At 41.7% G+C, this 24190-nt stretch overlaps 2 protein-coding genes across 2 annotated transcripts; one reads left to right on the top strand and one right to left on the bottom strand.

Annotated features, from left to right (window-relative positions):
- Positions 1-276: 276 nt before the first annotated feature.
- dlx4b (distal-less homeobox 4b) lies at positions 277-4647 on the top strand. Its single transcript, XM_084079026.1, has 3 exons — positions 277-880; positions 1755-1948; positions 3965-4647. The coding sequence occupies exons 1-3, from the start codon at positions 559-561 to the stop codon at positions 4223-4225; spliced, it is 777 nt and encodes a 258-aa protein (XP_083935152.1). The 5' UTR covers positions 277-558; the 3' UTR covers positions 4226-4647.
- Positions 4648-10850: 6203 nt separating this feature from the next.
- Positions 10851-15079, bottom strand: dlx3b (distal-less homeobox 3b). The gene is made up of 3 exons (XM_084077847.1): positions 14515-15079; positions 13354-13538; positions 10851-12293 (listed from the first exon to the last, which is right to left on the bottom strand). The coding sequence occupies exons 1-3, from the start codon at positions 14858-14860 to the stop codon at positions 11979-11981; spliced, it is 846 nt and encodes a 281-aa protein (XP_083933973.1). The 5' UTR covers positions 14861-15079; the 3' UTR covers positions 10851-11978.
- Positions 15080-24190: the final 9111 nt, after the last annotated feature.

The following is a 24190-nucleotide window of genomic DNA, read 5'->3' as shown; positions in this document are numbered from 1 at the left end:
TATTTTAATGAATTGTCCCCCTTATTTCAGCCATTTTATAAACAGGATCGTTTTTTGAAAAAAAATACAAAATTAGAACGAATAATCCTGCACCTAATGATCACGTATTGGGCTATATGAAATCAATATCCGTCAATATAAATTAAATTAATCAGTCAAGGGAGGTACCTCTTTCATGGGCATGAATGGCTGAGTTGCATCCACCAGCATATGTTAATGAACTTAATGGTGGAGCTCCAGTGACAGCTCGGTGCTGGAGACCAATCAGAGCGCGCTCTGATGGAAGGCAGTATGTTTGAGACGCACGCTGTGTCTACATGCGAGAGGTGACTGAGGAATCACGTCAGTTTTTACCATTGATTTAAAGAGGGACCTGTTTCGTTATTTTGTAAGTGACAGGGTCACGAATAGGCCTATATTGTTTTATATACTGTTATAATCTTGGAATACCGAACATTTTCCCCGAGGCGATGCACTGGACGTGACTGGATTTGTTCCAACTTTTCCCTTGTTGTCCGAACAGATGAGCGACGGGTTTATGGACCTGCGTTTCAGCTAATGATGTCTATGGGTTTTATGCCTGACAGTGTGAATGATCCCTCCAAATCCGCCTTTCTTGAGTTCGCGCACGGACACCCGGCGCACCAGCAGCACTCCTCCCCCGGACTCTCGCACATTTACCCCGTGCATGGCTTGCACGCAGCCGGGCATTCTCAGCACGAAGGTCCCTTCCCTCCCAGCGCGTCCTCCTATGGACGGTCTCTGGGCTACGCCTACCCCGCTGCGGTCAACTCTCATCCCCCGTCCGCCTACATGTCCTACCAGCACAGCAATCACAACCATGTCAATAGTGTGGGCCACACGAGGTTAGAGGACACAGGTGAGGAGGTCATTTTCAATGGAGATATAGCCTGATTTGTTTGATCCTATAACATTGTTTAGCATGTCAAGCAGCCATACATTCAGAGATGACTGCGATTTGCAAAAAGAAGCAGTGCACTTCAAAGTAGGCTATGATATATTAACAATGACAAATATTATTACAGATTGTTCGCCTTATATATTATACTACAGCTTGGTTGAACAAAGTTTAACTTCGCTGCAATAGGATATACTGCCTACTCTCACTAGCAATTTAAGGGGCAAAATGTCATAACAAGACCTCTCTCCTTCAACCGCTGCCTCTTGCAGGGATGGTCTTCTGTTATATAATGAACGCAGATGGCGCCATTAGTTTTATTAACCATAATGCTCTGTGGGTAGCTACGTTCTATTACGTGTATATGGGCCAGCCGTTCTTTTTCACACCATTTTGAATGAACAAAACTATTCCAGAAAACAGAAGTCCTTTTAATTACATTTAATTACATAACAAATACATTTGTTAGCATTTTCGGACTGTATGCTAAATTTACTTATATATATTTACTTATACATGTATAGATAAATATATAGGCCTACAGTCTACCCTAAGCCACTGTGCTAGCATCTGAACAAACCATGTTTAAATGTTTAGGCCTAGCATTATAGGCCCGAAGCCTAGCGGCTATATCACAAGGGTCAAAAGGTCTGAGAGTTATACTTCGCTGAGAGGACGTTTTACAAAAATCTGTGGCTGTTGTCATTTGATATGCATTTATATGCAATATTACAATATTAATGCATGACTTCCGTGCAACTTTTTGTCTTGACTGCATGGTGTAAATCAAAACTCCTTTATTGCACATGCTAATCGCTGCTCCTTTCTGTTGAAGATCACGAGAAGTCCACGGTGATTGAAAACGGCGAGATTCGCCTCAATGGCAAAGGGAAGAAGATGCGTAAGCCACGGACTATTTATTCCAGCCTCCAGCTGCAAGCTCTGCACCAGCGGTTCCAACAGACCCAGTACCTGGCCTTACCAGAGCGAGCCGATCTGGCGGCTAAACTTGGCCTTACACAGACACAGGTGGGCCTGAAAATGACATCCTAAATCAGTGGTTCCCAACCTGTGGGTCGAGACCCGCATGATTTTGGGGGGATCCCCAGATGACAGTATAAAGTGACAATTTAAGGACTTTTAAGACCTTTTTAATACCTAAAAAAATAACATTACAGTAATGGTAATCAACAAAATATAGTATACAAACTAGTAAAACATTGGCCAAATTGTCAAATAATATAAGAAAGAGGCGAAACATTTGAAAATAGCCGATCCAAGCTCACAATCCCTTGCAACGCAAGGCGTTGTGAGCTTGTAGATCTGCTATTTTCACAATATTTCCCCAGTCCCCAGTTCATATATGATTATTGTGGGGGGTCACAGCCTGAAAAGGTTGAGAACCACTGTCCTAAATCATGAATCCTCAAACATACATTTGTATATGTGTTGTGGCTGGTATGACACAGGGGCCACACCGATTTTCTTATTAGCAGCATAATAATGACCATTGTTGTAAGTCACTTTGGATAAAAGCGTCTGCTAAATGACTGTAATGTAATGTAATGATATTACAGGCAAATTATTTAGCACATCATGATCTTCCTGGCTTAGAATGTCAAGCCTGTTGACATTTAGACCTATACAGTGTGGGCGATAGCTATATATCCATGACATGTTCAAAGTCATTTTTATCTATAGGCTGCTTTATCTTGCATGTTAATTTGCAAATGATACTGAATACAAATATCCAATTATAAATTCCAGTTTTTTTTATACCGGTCTTAGAATGTATTGTTATCAGCAACATTTGAGCAGGAAATCTCTCATATAGGCTGGCTATCATTAGCCTAAAGCTTACTGTACTTCTCCAGATCAAATGAAAAACCTAATTGTAGTACTTTGTAAGTCAATCTTTTAATGCAGCCACGTTTACCATACTTAATTTGAGCATCATATTTCCATTGTACCTCAATCCCCTCACATTTCAGAGAACTGAACTGTAATTACAAAATGGGTCAACACAAATTGGCCTATGATATGAGCAAGAGCCGTCTTAAAAGGTACATGCTCGTGAACAAATGTTTCACGAATATGATAGAAAACTCATACAAAGAGATAAAAATCAACAATTACAATCATAACAGCATTGAACGTGCGTGTGTGGTGCGCAGGTACACACACACACACACACACACACACACACACACACACACACACACACACACACACACACACACACACACACACACACACACACACACACACACACACACCACACACCAGTTAAATGGATATGAAATGGGTGGTATGGTAATAATTTCACATCTATAAACATGTTGGTCACATAAACAGGTGCATGCTGTAATGCAGATGCATTGTCTTTAGGGGACCAGTCATTTACTCATAGGTATTTTCCACTCTTTTATGGTGTTTTAATATCCAGCCTATAATTTTTGTCCAAACTGCCATTTATATATTTTCACATAGGAGACAGTCCAATGACTCCAGTCTGTTAGCCAAAGCCCCCTCCTGTAAAATGTTCCTATAATCCATAAAATTCACAGTTGGCCCAGTTTTGATGTATTCTGTGCTGCTGAGCTATTTTAACGTTTTCCCCCTTTGGCTCCTTGACGCCTTTTATGAATATTTGTGCTATTGTAAAGCCTAAAACAGCGTTTTATTTTCTAGTCAGCAGAAATTCCGCTGACCCACCACAGCGTCTATTTGGGCTCCTTTTTTATTTCACAATATTCTTAGTGTCGGTTTGTTGCTGTCGAGGCACATGCACCACTGGCCTCATAAAACAGAACAATGGAAGAGTTAGAATTTAACGAACTACAAGCGCCACTCTCCACTCCACTCTAAAGCCATCGTCACTTTTGCTTATGATTGTCCAATTTCTTTGCGAGCCCATTCCGAAATGCCTATTGCCAAAAATATGCTCATTTTAACAGTCATTCGTTTTAATTGTCTAATTGTCTTATAGGTTGGCGGCGTTGAATGTCACCACAATGACCGTTTTATGTGTTTTCTCCATATTAGGTGAAAATATGGTTTCAGAATAAGCGGTCGAAGTATAAAAAGATCATGAAGCATGGCGTCGGACCGGAGGGAGAGCATCTTCACAGCACATCGTCCATATCGCCCTGCTCCACCGGGCTGCCTCAACTTTGGGAGGTGTCAATGTCAAATAAAGGGACCCCAATGCACCCAAACAATTACATGAACAATTTTGGCCATTGGTACCCAAACCACCACCATCATCACCACCAGGACACCATGCCCAGGCCTCAGATGATGTGAATGGATTACTTGCTGTCGGGTCGGTATAGGCAGCACCTTGCTGCACGGCCTATAGGAGTACGGACACGGTAATTACTCCAGGCCACTAAACCACGATTCATGCAGCAAGAATTGTGTTTAAATGTGTTGAAAATTGTTTTATTACTGAGTGCGTTTGAATTGTATGTTCGGTTTGCTAAAAATGTCCTGCCAAGGGCTCCAGTTGATTTAGTAACCGTAGTCTATTGCGTGGAATATGTTTTTGTTGCAAATTCCAGTTTATGCTATAACAGCCAGTGCACGCGCCTTAACTGAAATAATTATTGACTTGGCGTGTGTTAACAAAAAAATAACACGTGGATACATGTTTTGATCAAAGCTAGCTGGGCCATTGCGCCTCGCTGCAAATGATAATTCTCATTATGACAATAAATAACCGTTGAATGGAAATGAGTCATTGTTGTGTGTCACGTTATTAAGATGTCAGCGATAAACTGCACGCTCACGCTTCCATAAGTCCACATTGAATAGGTCAGTCAGTGCAGGGATGAGCGGGTGATGATTAGGTATAGCATTGCATTGCATTGTATTGTGCGCAGACACCAAGGCAAAGCAGGCCCAGTAGACCTACGATGTGTGCCATGAATAAGCACATTTAATCTTCGGATTTTATAGTCCTCTTTGCTCATCGGTTCTGTAACGTAGAAAAAAAACTATTTGAAATTACAAAAATATATATATATATTTTTTTCTTTTTTTAAAATTACCTGGAGGGGAAATCAGCTTTAGCTCATGCAGTTTAATGCAACTGAAAATCAATTAACCGCCCTCTCAAAGGTCAAATATGCTATAGGGGAGGCGTTACCCTCTGCCATTGCGATCCACAATGCCCCCCCCCCCCCCAATCCCTTACTGTTTTCCCTTCTTTTTAACAAGAGGACACATGTCGTGATTGGGACATATATAGGACAAGTTTAGCCTATACAACTATCTAACGGTATTTCCCCTCTTCCTTGGCTGAAGTATAAACCACGAAGGAAACTCTGTGTTGTCATATTATGATGATAAATGACTTTATTATTGGATCACGAAGCTGCGCTTGATTAATAGTCGTTTGTGTTGATTTGCACGTTCTGGCGTTTTAACTGTTTAAACATTGAGGACAAGCTATTTATATCACTGTAAACAGTGTCCCGCTATGTGGAAGTCCAAGTGCTCGGCGGTGAGCATTGATTAATGGCGCCGAATAGTGGCTTTTAAGAGAAACATCCAAACTCTTCTTTTCTCTTAATTTTTCTCTCTCGAGGCTGCTTGCCAAGCGTCGGCTATTAGGCTATTTACATGAGGTGCAGGATTCTACGTCTCAAGGTTTAGGCTAAGATCTATAGTGATTAAATAAACTCTTATTTGTTAATTTATCCCCCGCCTTGGCAAACAGCAGATGTTACAGACTAATTACAAATAATAGACTTCACTCCCACATAAGAGATATAAGGAATAAATAAATACTAATCAAATGTGTGATCCATTTATAATGATATATTCTTCTCAAATAAACCTTTGAGTTTCATATACCCTACACATCATGCGATAATGTCAGCCTTTTTACTCCTGGCAGTTAGGGTGCAGCCTCTTCCATTATGATGTCATTTCAGGGGTCAGGAGGTTCAGCGACCTTTCAATTATTTTTTCACACTTAGCACAATGTTTCCATCTATTTCTTTTCTTTGAAGCATGCGTGACAAACCATATTACTTATCCACTGTGTCAACAAGATTCCCTTTTTCAAGCCAAATGTTTTCACATCTGTTGTGGCTGAATTATTATATATTTTAAACGTTGTAAGCAATTTAACTTGTCAATGCCAGAATGTATACTTTTTCTTATAGCTACTATACTACTTTTATTTTTGAGTATTATGCAATAATAATAATTACTAATTGCAGTGCATGAATGACACCTATAATATGCATAGATATGTGCATCATATTCCCTTTCGTGGTCATGCAAAGACAAAATAGCATGCCATGCTTCCAATGAGTCTATAAATACTATCAAGCATGTTGTGCCCTTGTAGCATCACTAAAATCAACTCCACCTCAACATTGCACTCAGTCACATACATACAGTCCTGGCTTACCTCTCTCAGGAATCTGAAGACATATAGGCAACCCAGCAGTAGTAAGAACAAAGACATATATCACAGCCACCATGCTTTCACTGCTCCAAGCTGATTCACTCAGAGAGAGAGAGAGAGAGAGAGAGAGAGAGAGAGAGAGAGAGAGAGAGAGAGAGAGAGAGAGAGAGAGAGAGAGACAAGCCATTGTGTTTCTTTTAACATTTCCTGCTTTTATATATCTACCACCCCTATCCGTTTCACCGGTCCTAGTGATTATGTGCCTTGTTAACATGCAGGCCCGGGGAAGAAGAGGCGAGCATTGCTGAATGAAGTGACGGGGCATCAGCGAAAATTATAGGCAATTTTACATCTCCAGATTAGAATAATGGCTGGTGGAGTTGGACAGACGAGAGTAGGGCCTTTCAAACTGGGCCAATTATCACACAAGCAGATTGGGGTGGGGTGAGGGGGTGTGTGGGTGGATTGGGGTTGAAAAGACTCCATGTAACAAACTGGCATAGCCTATAGGAAGGAGGGGAAGAAAGATAGGTTGATGGGTGAAGATAAATGGAAGTGTGAATGTGTAACTGCTGTGTTGGAGGGCTGAGCTATATCAAATAATGTGTCTGTTGGGTTTTAATTGCAGGATAGCAGCAAGAGGCAGAATGCGGTTGTTGTTATAGTAAATCCCACTTGCTTCGAAGGGACGAGCGGCAAAGACATTCTCCAGGGTGATTATTGTTATTAACTTGAGCGATCTGACATCTTGGGTAATTGTAAGCAGCTTCCCCACAATGCACAATTCTGGTTTCATCGAAAGGAAGGGTTGACTTAACCGTGGGCACGGTGCACACTTTGGAGGGATTAAAAGATGGTACATGACTTGACACACACACACACACACACACACACACACACACACACACACACACACACACGCATTGCACACGCATTGCACACACAGGCACAGAATCTGTCTTTGACTTGCACATACATATATGCACATATAGACAAGCACTGATATTTAAAAGGTAAACATTGGATTCTGACAGGCCAGGCATAATACGCAGGCCAAGAAAGAAAAACCTTTCAATAAAATGAAGGATAAAATCCAGTGTGTCCATTTGAACACACTCAGGGTTAAATTGACAGTCAGTATATTTTGCAGTGTGTGATACAAGCCCATATATGAAGAGCTGATCAGGACATGACCTGTGTGGCTGGCTATGGAGAGCATCACCACCCTGCCTTGCCCGGCGGGGGGTCACCCAGGGTTCACATTTCCACAGCTGTCAAGAATGCCATTCTCTGTTCATTTCATCAGACTTCTGAGCAAAATGGTGATAGTGAGTGATCCTAATGCAAGGACGGCTCAAGCCTTGCTTTTTGACAAAGTGTTGGACAGCTGCTAGCACGCAGTCTTTTCCATTGGTACATTTGCCATGCTGGCTATGCCTCCCCGACCTCCATCTCAACCCATATCGCTGCACCCCAGAGACGAGCGCTGACACCGTGCTGTCGACTGCTGTGGGGTTAAAAGTGGGGGAATGGCTCAGGAGCCCACACATCGGCTCTATATAGGGTGTTGTGATGTTGTGCCATGCAGTATCACATTCAAGTTCAACAGTTCACCACCACTATGGCTACTTAGACTTGCTAATGTTTGGAGATTACGTATGAACCTGCGGGACCCGTGCGGCCCACACACACAAGCACAGCCCTGTGGCTAAAGCACATTTGTCTTCTGCACATATGTATCCCCCTGACGACGTATATAAGCAGCCAAACAGTAACCAAGGGCCACACATGGCGAGGGAGCCACTGAGGGGAGGTCAAATGTAATGTGCCCACTGATATCAAAAGGAAATATCATACCGCTTTTGTCACATCAGTTTGCTTAAATGCCAAATATTGGACTAATGACTCTGCAGACTGGAGACAACTGGGATTGGGTTCTTGAAAACAACCTATACGTATAAGGGAAGGCTACTAGGCTAAGAGGCTAGAGTTCAGAAACACAACCATTTAACACTTTCGCCAGAGCAAACGGGGCAATTAATTTGATAAGTTTGCCCCAATTTCTTTTTGAATCAAAGGCAGACACGTGGATGCATTTAACTGTCAGTAATGAATGATCAAACGTTAAATGCATTTAAAAAGTTGAATTTGTGAGTGAAATAAATAATGAAGTAATCAAATGAAAGAAAAACAAAGCAGTATTCAGTAATATTATTGCAAGCTGGAAGTAAAAAAAACAACATAAATTCTAATTTGGTATAAAAAATATAAAATAAGCACAATAATTTGCAAATGTGTTATATATTGGTAACTTTAATGTTGTTTTATTACATTGAGTGTGTAGGCCTAGGAGAGGACACACACACACACACACACACACACACACACACACACACACACACACACACACACACACACACACACACACACACACACACACACACACACACACACACCCACACACACACACAAGTCACTTTAAAGTTATGAACTCTGTTTGTGTATGCACGTGATGCAGAAAAACTGGGGGAAAAGATGTGAAATGACAGGTTAATAGCAGAGGTCCCAGTCTAGACTATAAACAACCCATGTTCACCCTGACAGTGCTACAATAAAAATTCTGTCTAAAAAAATCTTCTTTTTTTTTCTTTTTTTCCCCCACATATACCTTTTCAGGTTTGACGAATTGGATAGGCCAATAGGAAGAGTGGGCACCTAACATTGTGGGCACTGCAATGTTAAATTGCCAATTATTTTCCAAAATGTAAATAAAAAATAAAATGGTCTGAACTTGAAAGGCTTAATGTTATATTCATGATTTGAACATGCACGGTATATTATGAAACCTATTTACCCGTCAACGTCTTGTTTATGCGCATATGACCAAGTAGGCCCACATGTTTTGTAGTAATTTGTAGCTATTGAAAACATATTAGGTCATAAATGTTTAAATGTACTTTACATTACTTCAGACCATTTTATTTTATTTGTATTATTTGTTTATAAAATAAAATACATTTATGATAGGGTGCCCACAATGGTGCCCACTCTTCTATTATAGGCTACTTAGTTGCATGCTGGTGTTGCGTGCAGTAAATAGCAGATATACAAGCTCACCAAGCTTGTATGTCTGCTATTGACTGAGCACGACACCGGCACGCAACTAAGTATAAATGAGGCTTTAAATGCTAAAGTCCTCTGCGTATATAAATAAACGGTCTCTGCGCGCAACACGGCACCCATAGACCGCGCAGTAGGTTACCAGCACCCTGGTGGTCCATGTGGGTCGGAATCAGCGGTTTCTACATCGTATAATTTCAGCGAGATGCTTAATAATCTATGGTTTATGTGGCCAGGTTTAAGTGCAAGTCCGTGTTCCTGTGTAATTTCTCTTTTAGTTCTTGAAACGCTAAACGATGAGACAGAATAGCGAGTTGTTGTTGTTTTACTGTTGGCCCATGATTGAGTGCTTGGCGTTGACATAATAGGCCGTTATTAAAGTAGTTGTTGTGTTTATCTCCCATCTACATCTATTATCAGGTCATTAATGTGACACCATGGTCCCCTATATAAACTTTATGATGTGCAGCACGTGCACTGTGTGTGACAGTTTTATTAGCATTTTAAATAGATTGTATTTACTTTTTGAGAAAAATAGATAAATAAATTGAAGAATATTGTATGGCCGAATATCAGTAAATGAATGACCATATTGTGCTTGCTAGCCTAAACCAAAATTCCCACCAAATTAGGCTACTTTAGCCTGCGCCACAAAAAAAGGAGTACCTTTGCCTTAAATATCAGCAGTTTTTTTTTCTTTTTAGAGAGAGAGAGAAAGAGAGAGAGAGAGAGAGAGAGAGAGAGACAGACAGACAGACAGAGAGAGACAGTGAGAGACAGTGACTGTGTGTGTCCCCAGGGTAAACTGACTTCAGAACCCCCGCACCCCCCAACACACACACACACACACACACACACACACACACACACACACACACACACACACACACACACACACACACACACACACACACACACACACACACACACACACACACACACACAGAGCTGTATTCTTTTCTCGTTATCTGGCAACAGAATACTAATAAAAATCGGGTGACTCCAACATGTCTGCGTCTGTGTGTCGCCGCCTCCTACTACTACCGCGCTTTGCACGCAGCCCTGCTGCACCACTAATACTCTGTCACACTGAAGAGTCATCTGCTGCTCAACATGACAGTTCAAAAGATAATTGACTCTTATCACTGGACCAAAACTCTTTCTTATGAAGAGAAAACGATAACTACTTTAGGTACTTAGAATATTTGGACTGCAAATCAATATTCTAAAGTAGGCCTATTGTGACTGATTTATTGTTAAGTTACTAGGCCTATAGTGGATTGAGTGCGATCCTCGTAGACCTCAGTTAATTATAGTCGTGGCTGAGTTATAGGCCTATATAGCCGCCTTGCACCTAATATTACAAAAATAAAATCGGTAGACACAATATTCAATTAACACCTTTATTCATTTGACAGAAAGGCAACAAGTGTAATAATTACATGAATATAAAAATGTTTTGGAGGCACCACACAGTGCAGTCTTTCCGTTTCAAACAAAATATTATCATAGTGGTTCTGCTTATAAACACATATTTACAGCCTTCGACATTTTTATACAAATCGATATAAATATGACCTGAGTTTCTGACGCGCGCTCTGCAAACCCATTATTCGTTGTATTCGAATGGATCACGGATCAACTGTACAGTTTTGTCATTTATTAGTATTTGGTTTTCTTGTTAGACTACTAGGCCTATACTTGTTAAAAACACGGCTTTGCAATAGCCTATTCATTTACAAAAAATATTTTTAAAGGAAATACAACAGAAGCGATAAATAATTTAAAAACCACGCCAGAAGTCCGTTAAATAGACTGCAACAAGTGATTAAAAATCCCTTATGTGCTTTGTGAATTAAAAAAACCCGAGTTTTTGAAACATTCCTGTGTAGAACTACAGGCTCAAGGGAGTCTCAGGGACGTATTGCGCTGAACAATCCAGAACCAAAAATGATTCATCATGCCATTATGGTCTAGCTCAGTGGTCCTCAACCTTTTCAGGCCGCCGACCCCCCAAAATAATCATATTTGAACTGGGGACCCCCTCCCTGACAAGCACTTGGAATGTAGTTGAGGCAATCCATTTTGTTTGACATGGTTCCACAGATAAATATTGTGAAAATAGCAGATCTAAGAGCTCACAACGCCTTGCTGTGAGCTTGTAGATCTGCTATTTTCACAATTTTTGTCTCTTATATTATTTGACAATTTGGCCAATGTTTGACCAGTTTTATAGTGTAGTTTGTTGATTACTTTTGATGCAGTAATGGTCTTATTTATTTTCTTTCCTTTTTTAAAAAGGTCTTTAAAGTCCTTAAATTGTCACTTCATTGTCATCTGGCCCCCCCCCCCCCAAAAAAAAAATGTGGGGACCCCCAGGGAGGGTCCTGACCCACAGGTTGAGAACCACTGGTCTAGCTCTCGGTCCAGTCAACTTTTTTGCTCATAGAGTCAGTGTGGACTGATGTGGAGGGGTCTCGTTTATAAAAAAACAAACATCTGGGTGTTGAGTCTTTGTTAATAAACAGCTCCCACGCTCTGCTGCGGGACTGGGTGGTGCACGGTGCCCGGGTGCTGTAGGTGCGACCCTTGTTGGTACCAATGGTTGTTATAATCCTCCAGGTAGGGGGGCGACGAGCTGTGGGCGGGCTGCGGGACCTGAGGTCTGCTGATCGGGGTGCTCTGAGGGGTGCTATTGTCCCAGACGGCGGGGGATGGCGGTGAGTTGCAGGCCATGGAGTCGCTGGCGTTGGGACTGTGGTCCAGGGGCACCTCGCCGTTCTTGTACAGCTTCTTGAACTTGGATCTCCGGTTCTGGAACCAGATCTTGACCTGGACGAAGGGAAGCTCACAGTTAGTATAATGATACAGGAAAAAAATATTAATCGCTTACAAAAATAATAGTTTCAAAATAATAGCCTATTACGCCTATAGCCTTACATGCAGGTGTAATGGAAAAGTATAGACTATACTGTATTGAATTTCGATGAATTGAATACACATGGACCCCAATGGAAACAAGCCATAGTGCTTTCTTGGGTTTTAATCCTTTTAGCAGACCTTGTATAGAACTATATTCTGTGCTTTTTTGCAAACTGTTAATAAAGTATTCAATCAATCAATCAATCAATCAATCAATCAATCAATAAATGAAACAGTTTACTGTGTTTAGGTAACACCACAGTATAGGCTACCAAAAGTGTCACAAGAAGAAATACATCGTTTATCTAAGAGTCATTAGCAAATAATTGCATGTCTCTTGGATGGGCTGATTGCAAAGAGGGGGCGAACAAGTTATTTAAAAACAATAACTCACGTGACACTAGAGTCTATAGTGATAAATTATTGACGCAGGTCAAAGGTCAAATGTTAACACCTGCTGGTGTGGTGACAAAAGCCTAGATCTGCCATGAACACAGGAGAATAGGCAGCAGACCTATAAGCTCACAGCGCGTATAGTGAGCTTCAGTGTTGCCATTTCAGGCTTATTAGGCTATAAGTGACTTTGGCCTTCTTTTTCTCTGAAGTTGCTTGTAAAAATTGGTAGTTGTTGGTTGCGGTTGTTTGGCTTGTTTCTAAAGTGTATGCTACTTGCTTATTTTGGCTCGCTTCCAAAAAAATATATAATTATTTAAACCAGTGGTTCTCAAATATTTTCAAGAAAATGTTTTGTGCTAGGGAGCATTATTTGTGTTGTTAGACAGTTTAAAAAACAAAAACAAATATTCCACATTTTATTGCAAGAGTTTTTGAAAATGATGAGCTTGTAGATCGGCTATTTTCAAATGTTCAAATATCCGATGCATAGGTTTAAAGTGCTCATGTGGCCTATAGTTGGTGAGCTTGTAGATCTGCTATTCTCAAAGTATATGAATCGGTGCTTAGCGTTTACCTGTGTCTGCGTCAGGCCGAGCTGAGCCGCCAGCTCGGCTCTCTCCGGCAGCGCCAGGTACTGGGCTTTCTGGAAGCGCCTCTGCAGCGCGGCGAGCTGGTAGCTGGAGTAGATGGTCCGAGGCTTGCGGATCTTCTTCGGCTTTCCGTTCACCATCCGGACCTCTGGCTCTGGCTCTTCTTTCACTAAAGAAAAAAAAAGACGATAGAATATACCAGGCCATTAGTTTTATGTCAGTTTTAGGATCAACGTTTAAAACTTACAAATAATAATAATTAAAAGTATAAACATGTATAGGCTATAATACTGACATCTCCCTCCCCCAGGATATCAACAATTCATTATGCAGAATGTCCCATTTTACAAGTTTTCAAATGTATAAAATATATGAAAATAGTAGATCTACAAGATCACAATGCATTTGCATTGTGAGCTTGTAGATCGGCTATTTTCAAATGGCCGAAATGTAGTTAAAATTGGCAATTCATGTCAAACATATACAAACCTTTCCGTCTCTAAATAGTCTGTAGGCTATTTATCAACTATTTATATTAGCATAGTGTTCAAAAGTTAAACGAGTTAAACGCCATATAGCTACCCATAGCCATATACATATGCGCACACTTTTTTAAGGATTATTTAAATCAGCATTTAAATCCTCACCTATTTGTGAAATGGTTATGTGACTCCCTTTAATAAAAAACATAATGCTTTTATGACTGCTGGCTCATTCCACCATAGGGTCCTACACATCGCCACTAAAATTGTCATCATATTGGCTTATATAGGCTAATTCGTCTTTTTTTTCTTTTTTATTATCAGACATCAAGGCCTAATACATCAGATCGTATATCAACATATCAGTGACATGCCTTATTGTGTTTAGTGGCAAAACGCAATTCCTTTCTGGATACACTCAAATGTTTAAAAGGAAAGAGGTTATGTCCGTACGTTGTATATTTGAAATATAGACAATCAATAATCTTGTGTTTATAGTTGTTGGTTATAGACTCTTTTCTTGTCTTGTCGAAACCAAAATAGATCATATTATAAAAACCTTCTCAGGTGGCGTAGAGCCTATAATGCAGCAGTCTATGCCTCTGAAAATATAGTTGTTCACGGTAAACACAATTTTTTACATTAGCCTAATTCAACATGTACCTGAGCATGGAGGCGAAGCTTGCAGATGGTCTCTGTTGTAATGTCCATATTGTCTGTAGGAATTCGTGTAGGGATATTCAGTCTTTGTGGGGTAAGGTCCCGTGCCCCCCATCCCGTTCAGATTGAACTGGTGGTGGTACGAATTCATGGGCTGCCCGTAGGCTTGACCCTGGTAATATTCGTGATGGCCATGGGCCGTGGTCTGTCCACTGTAGTAGCCCATGTCCGTGACCGAAGACTCGGGGAGGGTGGGAGAATCCTTGGAGGTCGGGTGGCAACTCATAGATCCGGGGAGGTCGGTCAAAATATTCGCAATCTTCTTCTCATAAGTCTGTCCGGCGCTCATTGTGGATAGAAGCCCCTCCACAGGAAGAAAAAGGAAAAAAGTCCACGGTAGAACTCTTTGTTTGCTTCTTAATTGTTTAACAATTGTAGATCAAAATCGCTATGAAACAGCTGCTGTGCGCTATACGCACAGTATACTAAAAAGTATACTTTTCGTATACTATACAAACGTATAGCCTACTATTGGAGGTGATAGTCCACTAGTGTCCCAGCAGTAGAAAGTTGGTTGTGGCATCGCTCGATCCCTGTGAAACTATAGTTATAGAGATGTGGGCTGGTTGCTGCCTTCTCATTGGCTCCTGCAGAGACGTTTTTTCTCTCTCTTGCGCCCGAGGCGAAATGGTGGTGCTGGTGAAACCCAGCCTTCAGCCAAAAGTGCCTATACACGCACGACTCTTTGCGCGACACCTTTGAGAATTTTTTTCTTCTTCATTTAGCCCAGTGGTTCTCAACCTGTGGGTCGGGACCCCCATGATTTTTTTGGGGGGTCCCCAGATGACAGTAAAATGACAATTAAGGACTTTTAATACCTAAAACAAAAAGAAATGACATGAAAAAAGACCAATACTCACTGCTTTGAAAATAGCTGATTCAATTTGGTTTGACTCGGTTCCACAGATACACATTTGTGAAAATAGCAGATCTACAAGCTCACACTGCCTTGAGCTTGTAGATCTGCTATTACCAAATTGAATGCCTCAACTACTATATTAAGGGCTCATCAGGGTGGGGGGTCCCCAGTTGAAATATATTTATTTTTTGGGGGTCGCAGCCTGAAACAGTTGAGAACCACTATTCTACCAGCCACATGACCTAATCGTGATGTAGCCACTAGCCAGCCAGGCCGTCTCTCCCTAATGTTTTTATGCAATGTTTTCTTAACAGTAGCTAGAACACCCACTTATTCACCCCATTCAAGCACTGCCAGTCGGGCACCTATATGGACAGGCATTCAATTGTCATTCATAGACGCGCCGTCGGACAGTGAAAGAGATCGAAGCGATAGTGGGAATCGTTCCATTGATATTGCCTTTGGGGAAAATTCTTCTGTATAGGCTAGTGTCCTCTCTCTCTGTGTGTGTGTGTGTGTGTGTGTGTGTGTGTGTGTGTGTGTGTGTGTGTGTGTGTGTGTGTGTGTGTGTGTGTGTGTGTGTGTGTGTGTGTGTGTGTGCGTGCGTGCGTGCGTGACCAACAGTAGCCTATCAGTAAACTATAATAGGCCTACCTCCTGTCTAAAGATAACCAAATCTGAGGTAAATGTCTTGAAAGGAGGCTATATAATTTAATTTGGAACGAATGTTATGTTATTATGCATGAAGTAGGCATAGTGTGCACATTCTGAAGAGGTTCACCTTCTATGGACAGGTGTGATTCATTTTGAATCTGAAGGAAACATGCAGATGTAATAGTTTTACTAAACAAACACATATTGTGCATAATACCGATTATGTTTTAACTGCTTTTCTTTCTTCACATCTTTTGCTCACAGTGGTAAAAACGTGGTAAGCACTGCCCCCTGGCGGATGACATCAAGACTGTTGAAATGTCTATACGCATATATGGTGTACGAGTGTTTTCTTTGACCCCTTCACTTCGAAATGTTTTCCATTTGTCATCTATGACCAGATATATCCTTTGTATTTAGCATTGTAACGATTCAGATTCAGATTAACAGCTCAACACTGTTGTAATATGCGATGATATACTGCCCCCCTCGGGCATGTTTTGTTTATGACCACAAGTTAAGTTGGTCAAATTGGTCTTCGATTGCACCTCGATAGACATTGATATACTGTTTCTGTCCCCAATTTCACTTGGGGAAGCGAAGCGTTTCTCAGACTTTTTATAATCGTTTCATGGATTAGAAAAAGTCTGAATAAAACTCATAGCAAAGTGCATTAGACGTGTTTGCCTGCCTATGCTAGACGAAGTAGGCTATTATGAAGCATTGGACATCTTTTTTTCCTCCTCTTTCTCAGTCTGACTCTTAAAAACTGGTCCATGCATTCAACAGGTTATTGGGCCACTGTAAGTGTCCTCTTTAAGGGACTTAAAGCTGCAGCCACAGTAACTACCAGATAACTACAATGTCATAAATCTGAATGTATCAGTCATTACAAAGATGTACAACCGCATGATTCTAAACAGGCCATCGATGCCATCCTGAGAGAGAACCGAAATAGCTATCGATAGCTGTAGTGTACATTTATTTATTTTATTAGAGATGTTTTTTTCAGCATTTCTGCTTTATTTCAGAGAGAGAGAGAGAGAGAGAGAGAGAGAGGGGGGGGGGGGGGGCACAGGGACAGACAAGGCGGGAGAGAGAGCACATGCAGTAAAGAGCCAGGGTCAGATTTGAACGAAGGACAGCTGCAGCTCTTACCAGGTGAACCTGCTGTATGTTTATTTCTAAATCTAGAGTAAATTATATTGTCTAGTTTGTTTGGGAATACTGTATGCCATCTCTGTCTCTGGAAATGCCATAAGATAAGTAAAAAATGGAAAGGAGGAAAAAAATAGATTAAGAAACGAAGGTAACTGGCCCAACTGGGTCATCTCCATCATAACTGTGTAGGCTACATAGACTAACAACATGGAACCAAGTAAATTTGAGTATCCCAGCAGAATTAGAGTAGAGTAGACACAACTTCAAGCCTACAGTAGGACATACAGTAGGCAGTAGGCACATTTCAGTCGTGTTGGGGGGGGGGGGGGTTGAATTTGACTTTCAGTGTGAGATTTTTCCCTTAAATCTTTCCATTTAAGCAATGAATTTATGAATCCTCATTTGTAAGTAAAAGATACATTTCAATGGAAACAATTATATATAGATATAAATATAGATAGATATAGATATATAGACATTAGAATAGATTATTGGATTGGATTAATCACCACCCATCTAATATAGTTATAGTGACACCCATAGTTGAGCCTGCTGGAGGTTACTAATTCAACCTACACATACAGTACAGTAGTTTAGTAGGATCATCAACTAGTCAGAATGCCAGGTGTTCTTGTGCTAAAGTCATGGTAAATAAATTATATTTCTATAGTGACTTTATCCAAAGCACTTTACAATGTACATTCACCCTTTCATACACATTCACAAACGGGTGGTGGAGGCAAGAATGCAAGGCACCAACCTGCTCATCGAGAGTTGTTAGGGGTACAACTTCAGTGTCTTGCGTAAAGGACAGTTCTACACAAAGCCAGGAGGAGCCGGAGACCTTCCGGCTCCGAGACGGCTACTCAACGGACAAGGCTATGCCGGGTCTGCCGCCCAGTCAGTTATAGTACACGTTAAGATAAGATAACATGAGATAAATCTTTAGTGATCCCTGGAGGGAAATTCAGGTGCCATAGCAGGAACAGCAGTAAGAGTGAAACGCAGTAGTGATAAAGGCAAGATAAAATAAAACATTTAGACTGGACTACATTAGACTCCGCTTAGATACTGCATAAACATCTGGACTGGGTCTCTGAAATAGTTAATAGAGAAAATTGCAGATCGTTAATAGAGAAAATTGCAGACCTACGATCTACAAGATAGGTCTAGATATGTTTCCATCGTCATTGGGGCGCTAGAGGAAGAGGGGCGCTAGAGGAAGCAAGCCTTGTGATATTGACTGTGTGGCATATACTAAACTTTAGTGAATAAAGGACCTGTTTAGGTGCTCCATTGCTACCAGTGGCTCTGGTGGCACGCACAGTGGCCCTGCTATGGGGGAAGCTCCTTGTTGCGGTCAACCACTGTATACAATATTATTTGGGGAGACCACTGACATTGCAGTCGGTTACTGCTTGGACAGGTTTGCCAGAGTAAGATGTCCAATGACCCCAGTCCTGTTTATAACAGTGCAGATGGCAAAGAAGGGACGAGCATATACTGTCATGGGGATGAATGTCTCATTTTCAGGGATTGAGGAGACTGCTCACATGATGCTGACAGATGAAGTGGAAGTGACTACAGAGACTGAGAGGATAGAAGAATACAGGGTTGTGCAGTCCGTCCGTCCGTCCGTCCGGTCTTATTTCTTTCTTTCTTTCTTCGCTTAAACAGAGTCGGGTCATGGAGGTAACAGTTCCAGCAGAGAATCCCAGACTTCCCTTCCCAGGCCACATTAGCCACTTACAGTTGGGGGATTGTTCCATGTCCAGCGTGGAGACATAATCTCCCCATTTGACCCAACAGTCTTTTAAAGTGCAGGTTTTAGATTTGAAAACATTTGGTTAGCAGCAGCAGGGCAAAGGGAATATATTATTTAGGCAAAAGAATTACCAGAAAACATTCCTAAAATAAATCTTATAAAAATTGGGATGACCGGCGGGTGAGCCAGCTGACCTTATCGTCACGCTCATGTCAATATGACTCAGTCATAACAACCATATAAGGAGTGTGTTGTCTAACCTCAATGTATTGTCATGGCATCGGGCGCAAACAAATCAGTCAGCTTCATATATGGGCACAAAAGAGGGCATGCCCACATATGGGCATCTGATGACATCAGCGATCTCCATATATGAACATAAAAGGGACCAGGACTGACAGATATAGAGATCAAGTTGTCCAGAGCCACAGATCAGACCTCTATGCCCAAATATGGTTCATATATACTGTGCGCTTCTCTACCGTTAACCAGTTTTGTTGTGGATGAACCTTGAGGATGACTCTGAATACCATAGTTTGTTTGTAGTTTTCTGTCTGCATTTTGTTTTTTTAGCAACTGTGAGAGGCCGGTATACCAGGAGGTGTCAATGTAGTCAAAGTGACTTTGGACCAGTGCCCCAGCCAAGATGTGAAGTGTTGATTCATCAAAACAAATTAATGGGAGAGTGTAGACTAGAGGGGAAACCAAGGGCAGAGGGGGCACATGTGAGACGTGATGCCGGGAGGCAGTTTCAAACCCAGGTCCTCACAACTCACAAGAGGGGTGGTGTTTGATTGATTGATTGATGTACTTTATTTAGTAAGACATGAGAACAGTACATGGCAGTACATAACAGTACATGGAAGTACAAATTCGCAATACAAGGTCTACTAAACTGGATAGCTCAGTTAAGCACGTAGCTTGTTTAAGATGAGATCCCCATGCACACAAATCATGTTGACATATAAGAGACAGACAGATATACACACTACTATACAGAATGTCATACAATCAGTTTACAGGTTACTGGTATGAAGTATGAAGGGTGAAAAATATGTACAAAAAGAAAGAGAGGGGGGGGGGGGGGGGGTAGGTTAGGTTAGGACATGGGGTAGGTTAGGACTTGGACAGGGGCCATTTTTGAATTGCAGCCTCCTGAAGGTGTATCTTTAGGGCATTTTTGAAAGTGAGTAGGGTTTTACACTCCTTTACTCCTTTTGGTAGGGCATTCCACATTTTAGATGAATAGCATGAGAAAGAGTTCATTCCCTTTGTTGTGCCAAATCTGGGTTGAACATGGTTTGTGGAGCTGCCTCTGGTGTTATGATCATGGACTTGATTAACATTTTGGAAGTATTTTGACAAATACAGGGGGATCCCAATGTTGTGGTGTATCTTGAAGACCAGGCCCATAGCAAGTTGCTGTACTCTGTCCTCAACCCTAAGCCATCCAAGCCTAGCAAAATGGGCATGGGTTAAATGGGTTTTGTAATTGAGGCCAAGAAGTAGCCTTACAAGTTTGTTTTGGGATGTTTGGAGCCTTGTTTTTAGGGCCTTGGAGGTGTTGTGATACCATGAAGTGCATGCATAATCATAATGACCTTGTATGAGGGCCCCTACAAGAATCTTCAGAGTATTCTTACTGACTTTACGAACAAGCCTCCACATCCTCCGTGTTATTTTGTGGACCTTTTTGATCGTCTTTTCAGCGTTTTTGTCACCTGAGAGGTTTGCCTCCAAGATGGAACCCAGGTAGGTAATTTCCTCCTTTCTTGTGATAACATTTTCACCCACTTTGATCGTGAAACTCTCAGCCTTTCTAAGGTTAGGGTTGGACCCAAAGAGGATGGATTCAGTTTTACCCAGGTGTAATGAGAGTTTGTTGTCGGAGAGCCAGATGCAGATCTTGTTGAGTTCAGTGCTGAGAGTTTTCTCAACCTGCAGCCTGTCCCTGTCCGAGACCAGCAGAGCCGAGTCATCTGCGAACAGGAACAGTTTGCAGTCGCAAGCTGAGGACATATCATTCACATATATCAGGAACAGTAGTGGTCCTAGTATGCTTCCTTGAGGAACACCACAAGTCACTGGGAGGGGAGGGGACTGGGTGCCGTTTACTTCCACCACTTGCTCCCTCCCTTCCAGGTAGGATCTCATCCAGTTCACCGACGTGTCATCAAAGCCTATTGCTTTGAGCTTCACTCTGTTCACTCTCCATTCCGACATCTCACCACTCCGACTAGTGGCTTCCGCGTGCGGTTAAGGTTAGGGTTAGGGTTAGGTATAGGGTTCGTCAACGTCGGAAAGGCGACATGTCGGAAAGGAGAAATGCACCCAAGAGGGGTACAGTACGTGATTACTGGTTAGTGCTCTAACTGTCAGGGTTGGTAACCCTCAAAAATACAAAAGGGGTGGAAGCTCAGATGCAGAGGAAACCAGTTGTACCTGTAAAGTACTATCAAGAACTCAGCACCAAATGAATGACAAACAGGGTTTAAATACAAACAAATCAAGGCAATGACACTGAAACAAAACTAAGGTGTAGTGATTAACAAGGGGGTGGGGTAGGTAACAAGGAGGCGGGGAAAACAAAATGCAAGGCCAAAACAATGTCCAAAACAATGTCCAAAATGGCCACCAGAGGGGTACCACAAACCCAAACCATGACACTAACTCAGTGTTTCCCAAACAGTGGGTCGGGACCCATTTGTGGGTTGCGGACCCATTTTAATGGGTTGCGAGTGATGTATCCTTTTTCTTTTAACACAATTTTTCATGAACACATTTTTTTCCCAAAAGAAGACAAGAGATAAAATGTCTCTTTTGGGAGCTAAAATGTTTGTGAATCACTGCTCTGGTAACTGGTTGAACTACCAGGCACCCCATAACCTGGTATCTCTGCTGTTTTCCAGCAGCTCTGGGCCCCCTGAGTCATTTAGGGTTTTCTATCCGTTACAGCGGTGGTTCTTAAAGAGGGGTACAGAGAACCCCAGGGGTATTTGAGGGGGTTCCAGGGGGTCTCCAGCAAAATGAGGAACAGTTTACTGTAACCGCTTAAGCCCTATTTCATACTTTGAGAAATGTTCAAAAATAGCAAAGAGAACTGATGCAACTTGTTGTGAGCTTGTAGATCGGATATCTGTTGCTATTTCTGAACACTAGGTCGATTCCCGTTGGGAACAATGCCCGTTGTCAGAGTACCCGTTGTATTTAGTGCAGTTCACATTATCATAGTACTTGGAGGCCAGTCTATGATGTTAGTACTATGATGTAATAACGATGACGTCAGGGATCTTCACAAGTAGTAGGTTGAATATGCTTATTGTCTGTATCAGCGGGAGGGCAGAGGTTTATCCCTGTTTCACAATGCGCTAGACCCCTGGGGGATGGATTGCTGAGGTGGAGCGCAACACCTACCATCAGCCATCAGCTCTCAGTACTTACCGCACAACTTGAAGACACTGAATGCAGACAAGTAATGATTAGGATCATTACTCATTACATGAGTAGGATAAGTTTGCATGTTACGTTTATGTAATTATTTAGTTGACACTCTTGTCCACCTACAATGAGTGAGAAGGTAGGCATTTTAGTGTCTTGATCAAAATAAACTGTGCACATTTCCATAGAAAAGCCTTTTGTAGAACAGACCTGTGGATGATCAAATTGTTGTCTTAATAAAGTTCTAGTCATAGTATAGTGTGGCATCAGTGTCACTTTGACAGACTACTGCCTAACTAAGTAGGGACACAGACTCATGTTGCATGTGAAATTCTGTGACAGCAGAGGTCGCTGTTTCTATCATTTTGGAAAACATGTGCTTTGATGTTGCATAAAGGTGGAAGGAGAGCAGGAGGACATCTGAAGATTTTGGTTAGAGTTTGGGGATTATTCACTGAAGTTACAGCCAGGTTTCTTCCTATAATATCTTGTTTTGCAATGAAATTCTTCACTAACCACTGGTCCAAATTAATACACAGAGCTGAACCAAATGATATCGTATTTTAATCAACCATCCAGCAGAGGGTGCACACTCACAGTCATAAATGACGATGCCAGTCAAATTGAGAAGGCCTCTCTGTCTCTCTCTCTCTCTCTCTCTCTCTCTCTCTCTCTCTCTCTCTCTCTCTCTCTCTCTCTCTCTCTACGTTTGTGTGTGTGTATAAGTATGTTCAGGTTTCGGTACCCAGCATTGGTGCAGTCATTGCGTGGGTGAAATAGGCTCTCTCCCTTTCTCTCCCTCTCTCCCCCTTCCTCACTCACTCTCCCTCCCCCTCTAACTCTCACTCTACCTTTCTCCTGCTTATCTCTCCTCTCCCTGTCTTGTTGTCTCTCTCTTTCGCTGGTCGATTTCTGGTCTGACTGTGACATCACACACAACCTCCCTCCATCCTTCCCGCCGCTCTTCCCCCTTGCCTCTCTCTCTTTCCCTCCCCTCTCTCTTTCCCTCCCCTTTCTCTTTCCCTTCCTCTCTCTTTTCCCTCCCCAATCCCTCTCTCTCTCTCGTTCTCTCCTGAGCGCTTCACCTTGAGCGACATCACACACAACAGAAACGGTTGCCTAACAACGGTAACAACTGCACAGATTAACGGTTGTCTAATATGGGCAGACACACCCGCGTGTAGCTCCATGTATGGTCATGTGACGTCAGACGTAATGTCCATATTTGGAGATAATCCGCCCGCCCACCACAGACAATTTGACTTTTTTATAGATTGACAATGTCAATGACATTACAGATGTTACTTCCTCTCACAAAGGACTTGAAAGGCGAATGTTGGACAGCAAACACCCAACACTTGTACTGCACAATGTACAGTATGTATGCATGTACTGTATGTGTACAGTATGTATTGTATGTCTGTATGTGTTGTATGTATGTATGTATGTATGTATGTATGTATGTATGTATGTATGTATGTATGTTTATTTGTTTATTTATAAGGATCCCCATTAGCTGTGCCCTGAAGCACCGCTAGTCTTCCTGGGGTCCGCATCTAAAAACAATACATTTTACAAACATGTGTCATATACATTTAAAAACAAATTACAAAAAGGAAAAAACAAAACAAAAACAAAAAGCAACAAACAGAAACAAATCATAAACATAAAAAGAAAATATAGCTGCAAGCAGCGATAATACGGGGCCAGTGAATAGAGAGAGAGAGAGACATGGAAACGGA

The sequence above is a fragment of the Gymnoscopelus microlampas genome, assembly GCF_963454915.1.
Source record: "Gymnoscopelus microlampas genome assembly, chromosome: 14".
NCBI classification, from domain to species: domain Eukaryota; kingdom Metazoa; phylum Chordata; class Actinopteri; order Myctophiformes; family Myctophidae; genus Gymnoscopelus; species Gymnoscopelus microlampas.
Note: the sequence above shows the minus strand (reverse complement) of the source record. Positions and strands in the feature narration are given on the sequence as shown.

Coding starts and splice junctions, on each gene's coding strand:
- dlx4b (XM_084079026.1), top strand. CDS start 559: ATGATGTCTATGGGTTTTATGCCTGACAGTGTGAATGATCCCTCCAAA. Junction 881..1,754: donor CACGAGGTTAGAGGACACAG/GTGAGGAGGTCA, acceptor TTTCTGTTGAAG/ATCACGAGAAGTCCACGGTG. Junction 1,949..3,964: donor TTGGCCTTACACAGACACAG/GTGGGCCTGAAA, acceptor TCTCCATATTAG/GTGAAAATATGGTTTCAGAA.
- dlx3b (XM_084077847.1), bottom strand. CDS start 14,860: ATGAGCGCCGGACAGACTTATGAGAAGAAGATTGCGAATATTTTGACC. Junction 13,539..14,514: donor AGCTTCGCCTCCATGCTCAG/GTACATGTTGAA, acceptor TTTTTTCTTTAG/TGAAAGAAGAGCCAGAGCCA. Junction 12,294..13,353: donor TCGGCCTGACGCAGACACAG/GTAAACGCTAAG, acceptor CCCTTCGTCCAG/GTCAAGATCTGGTTCCAGAA.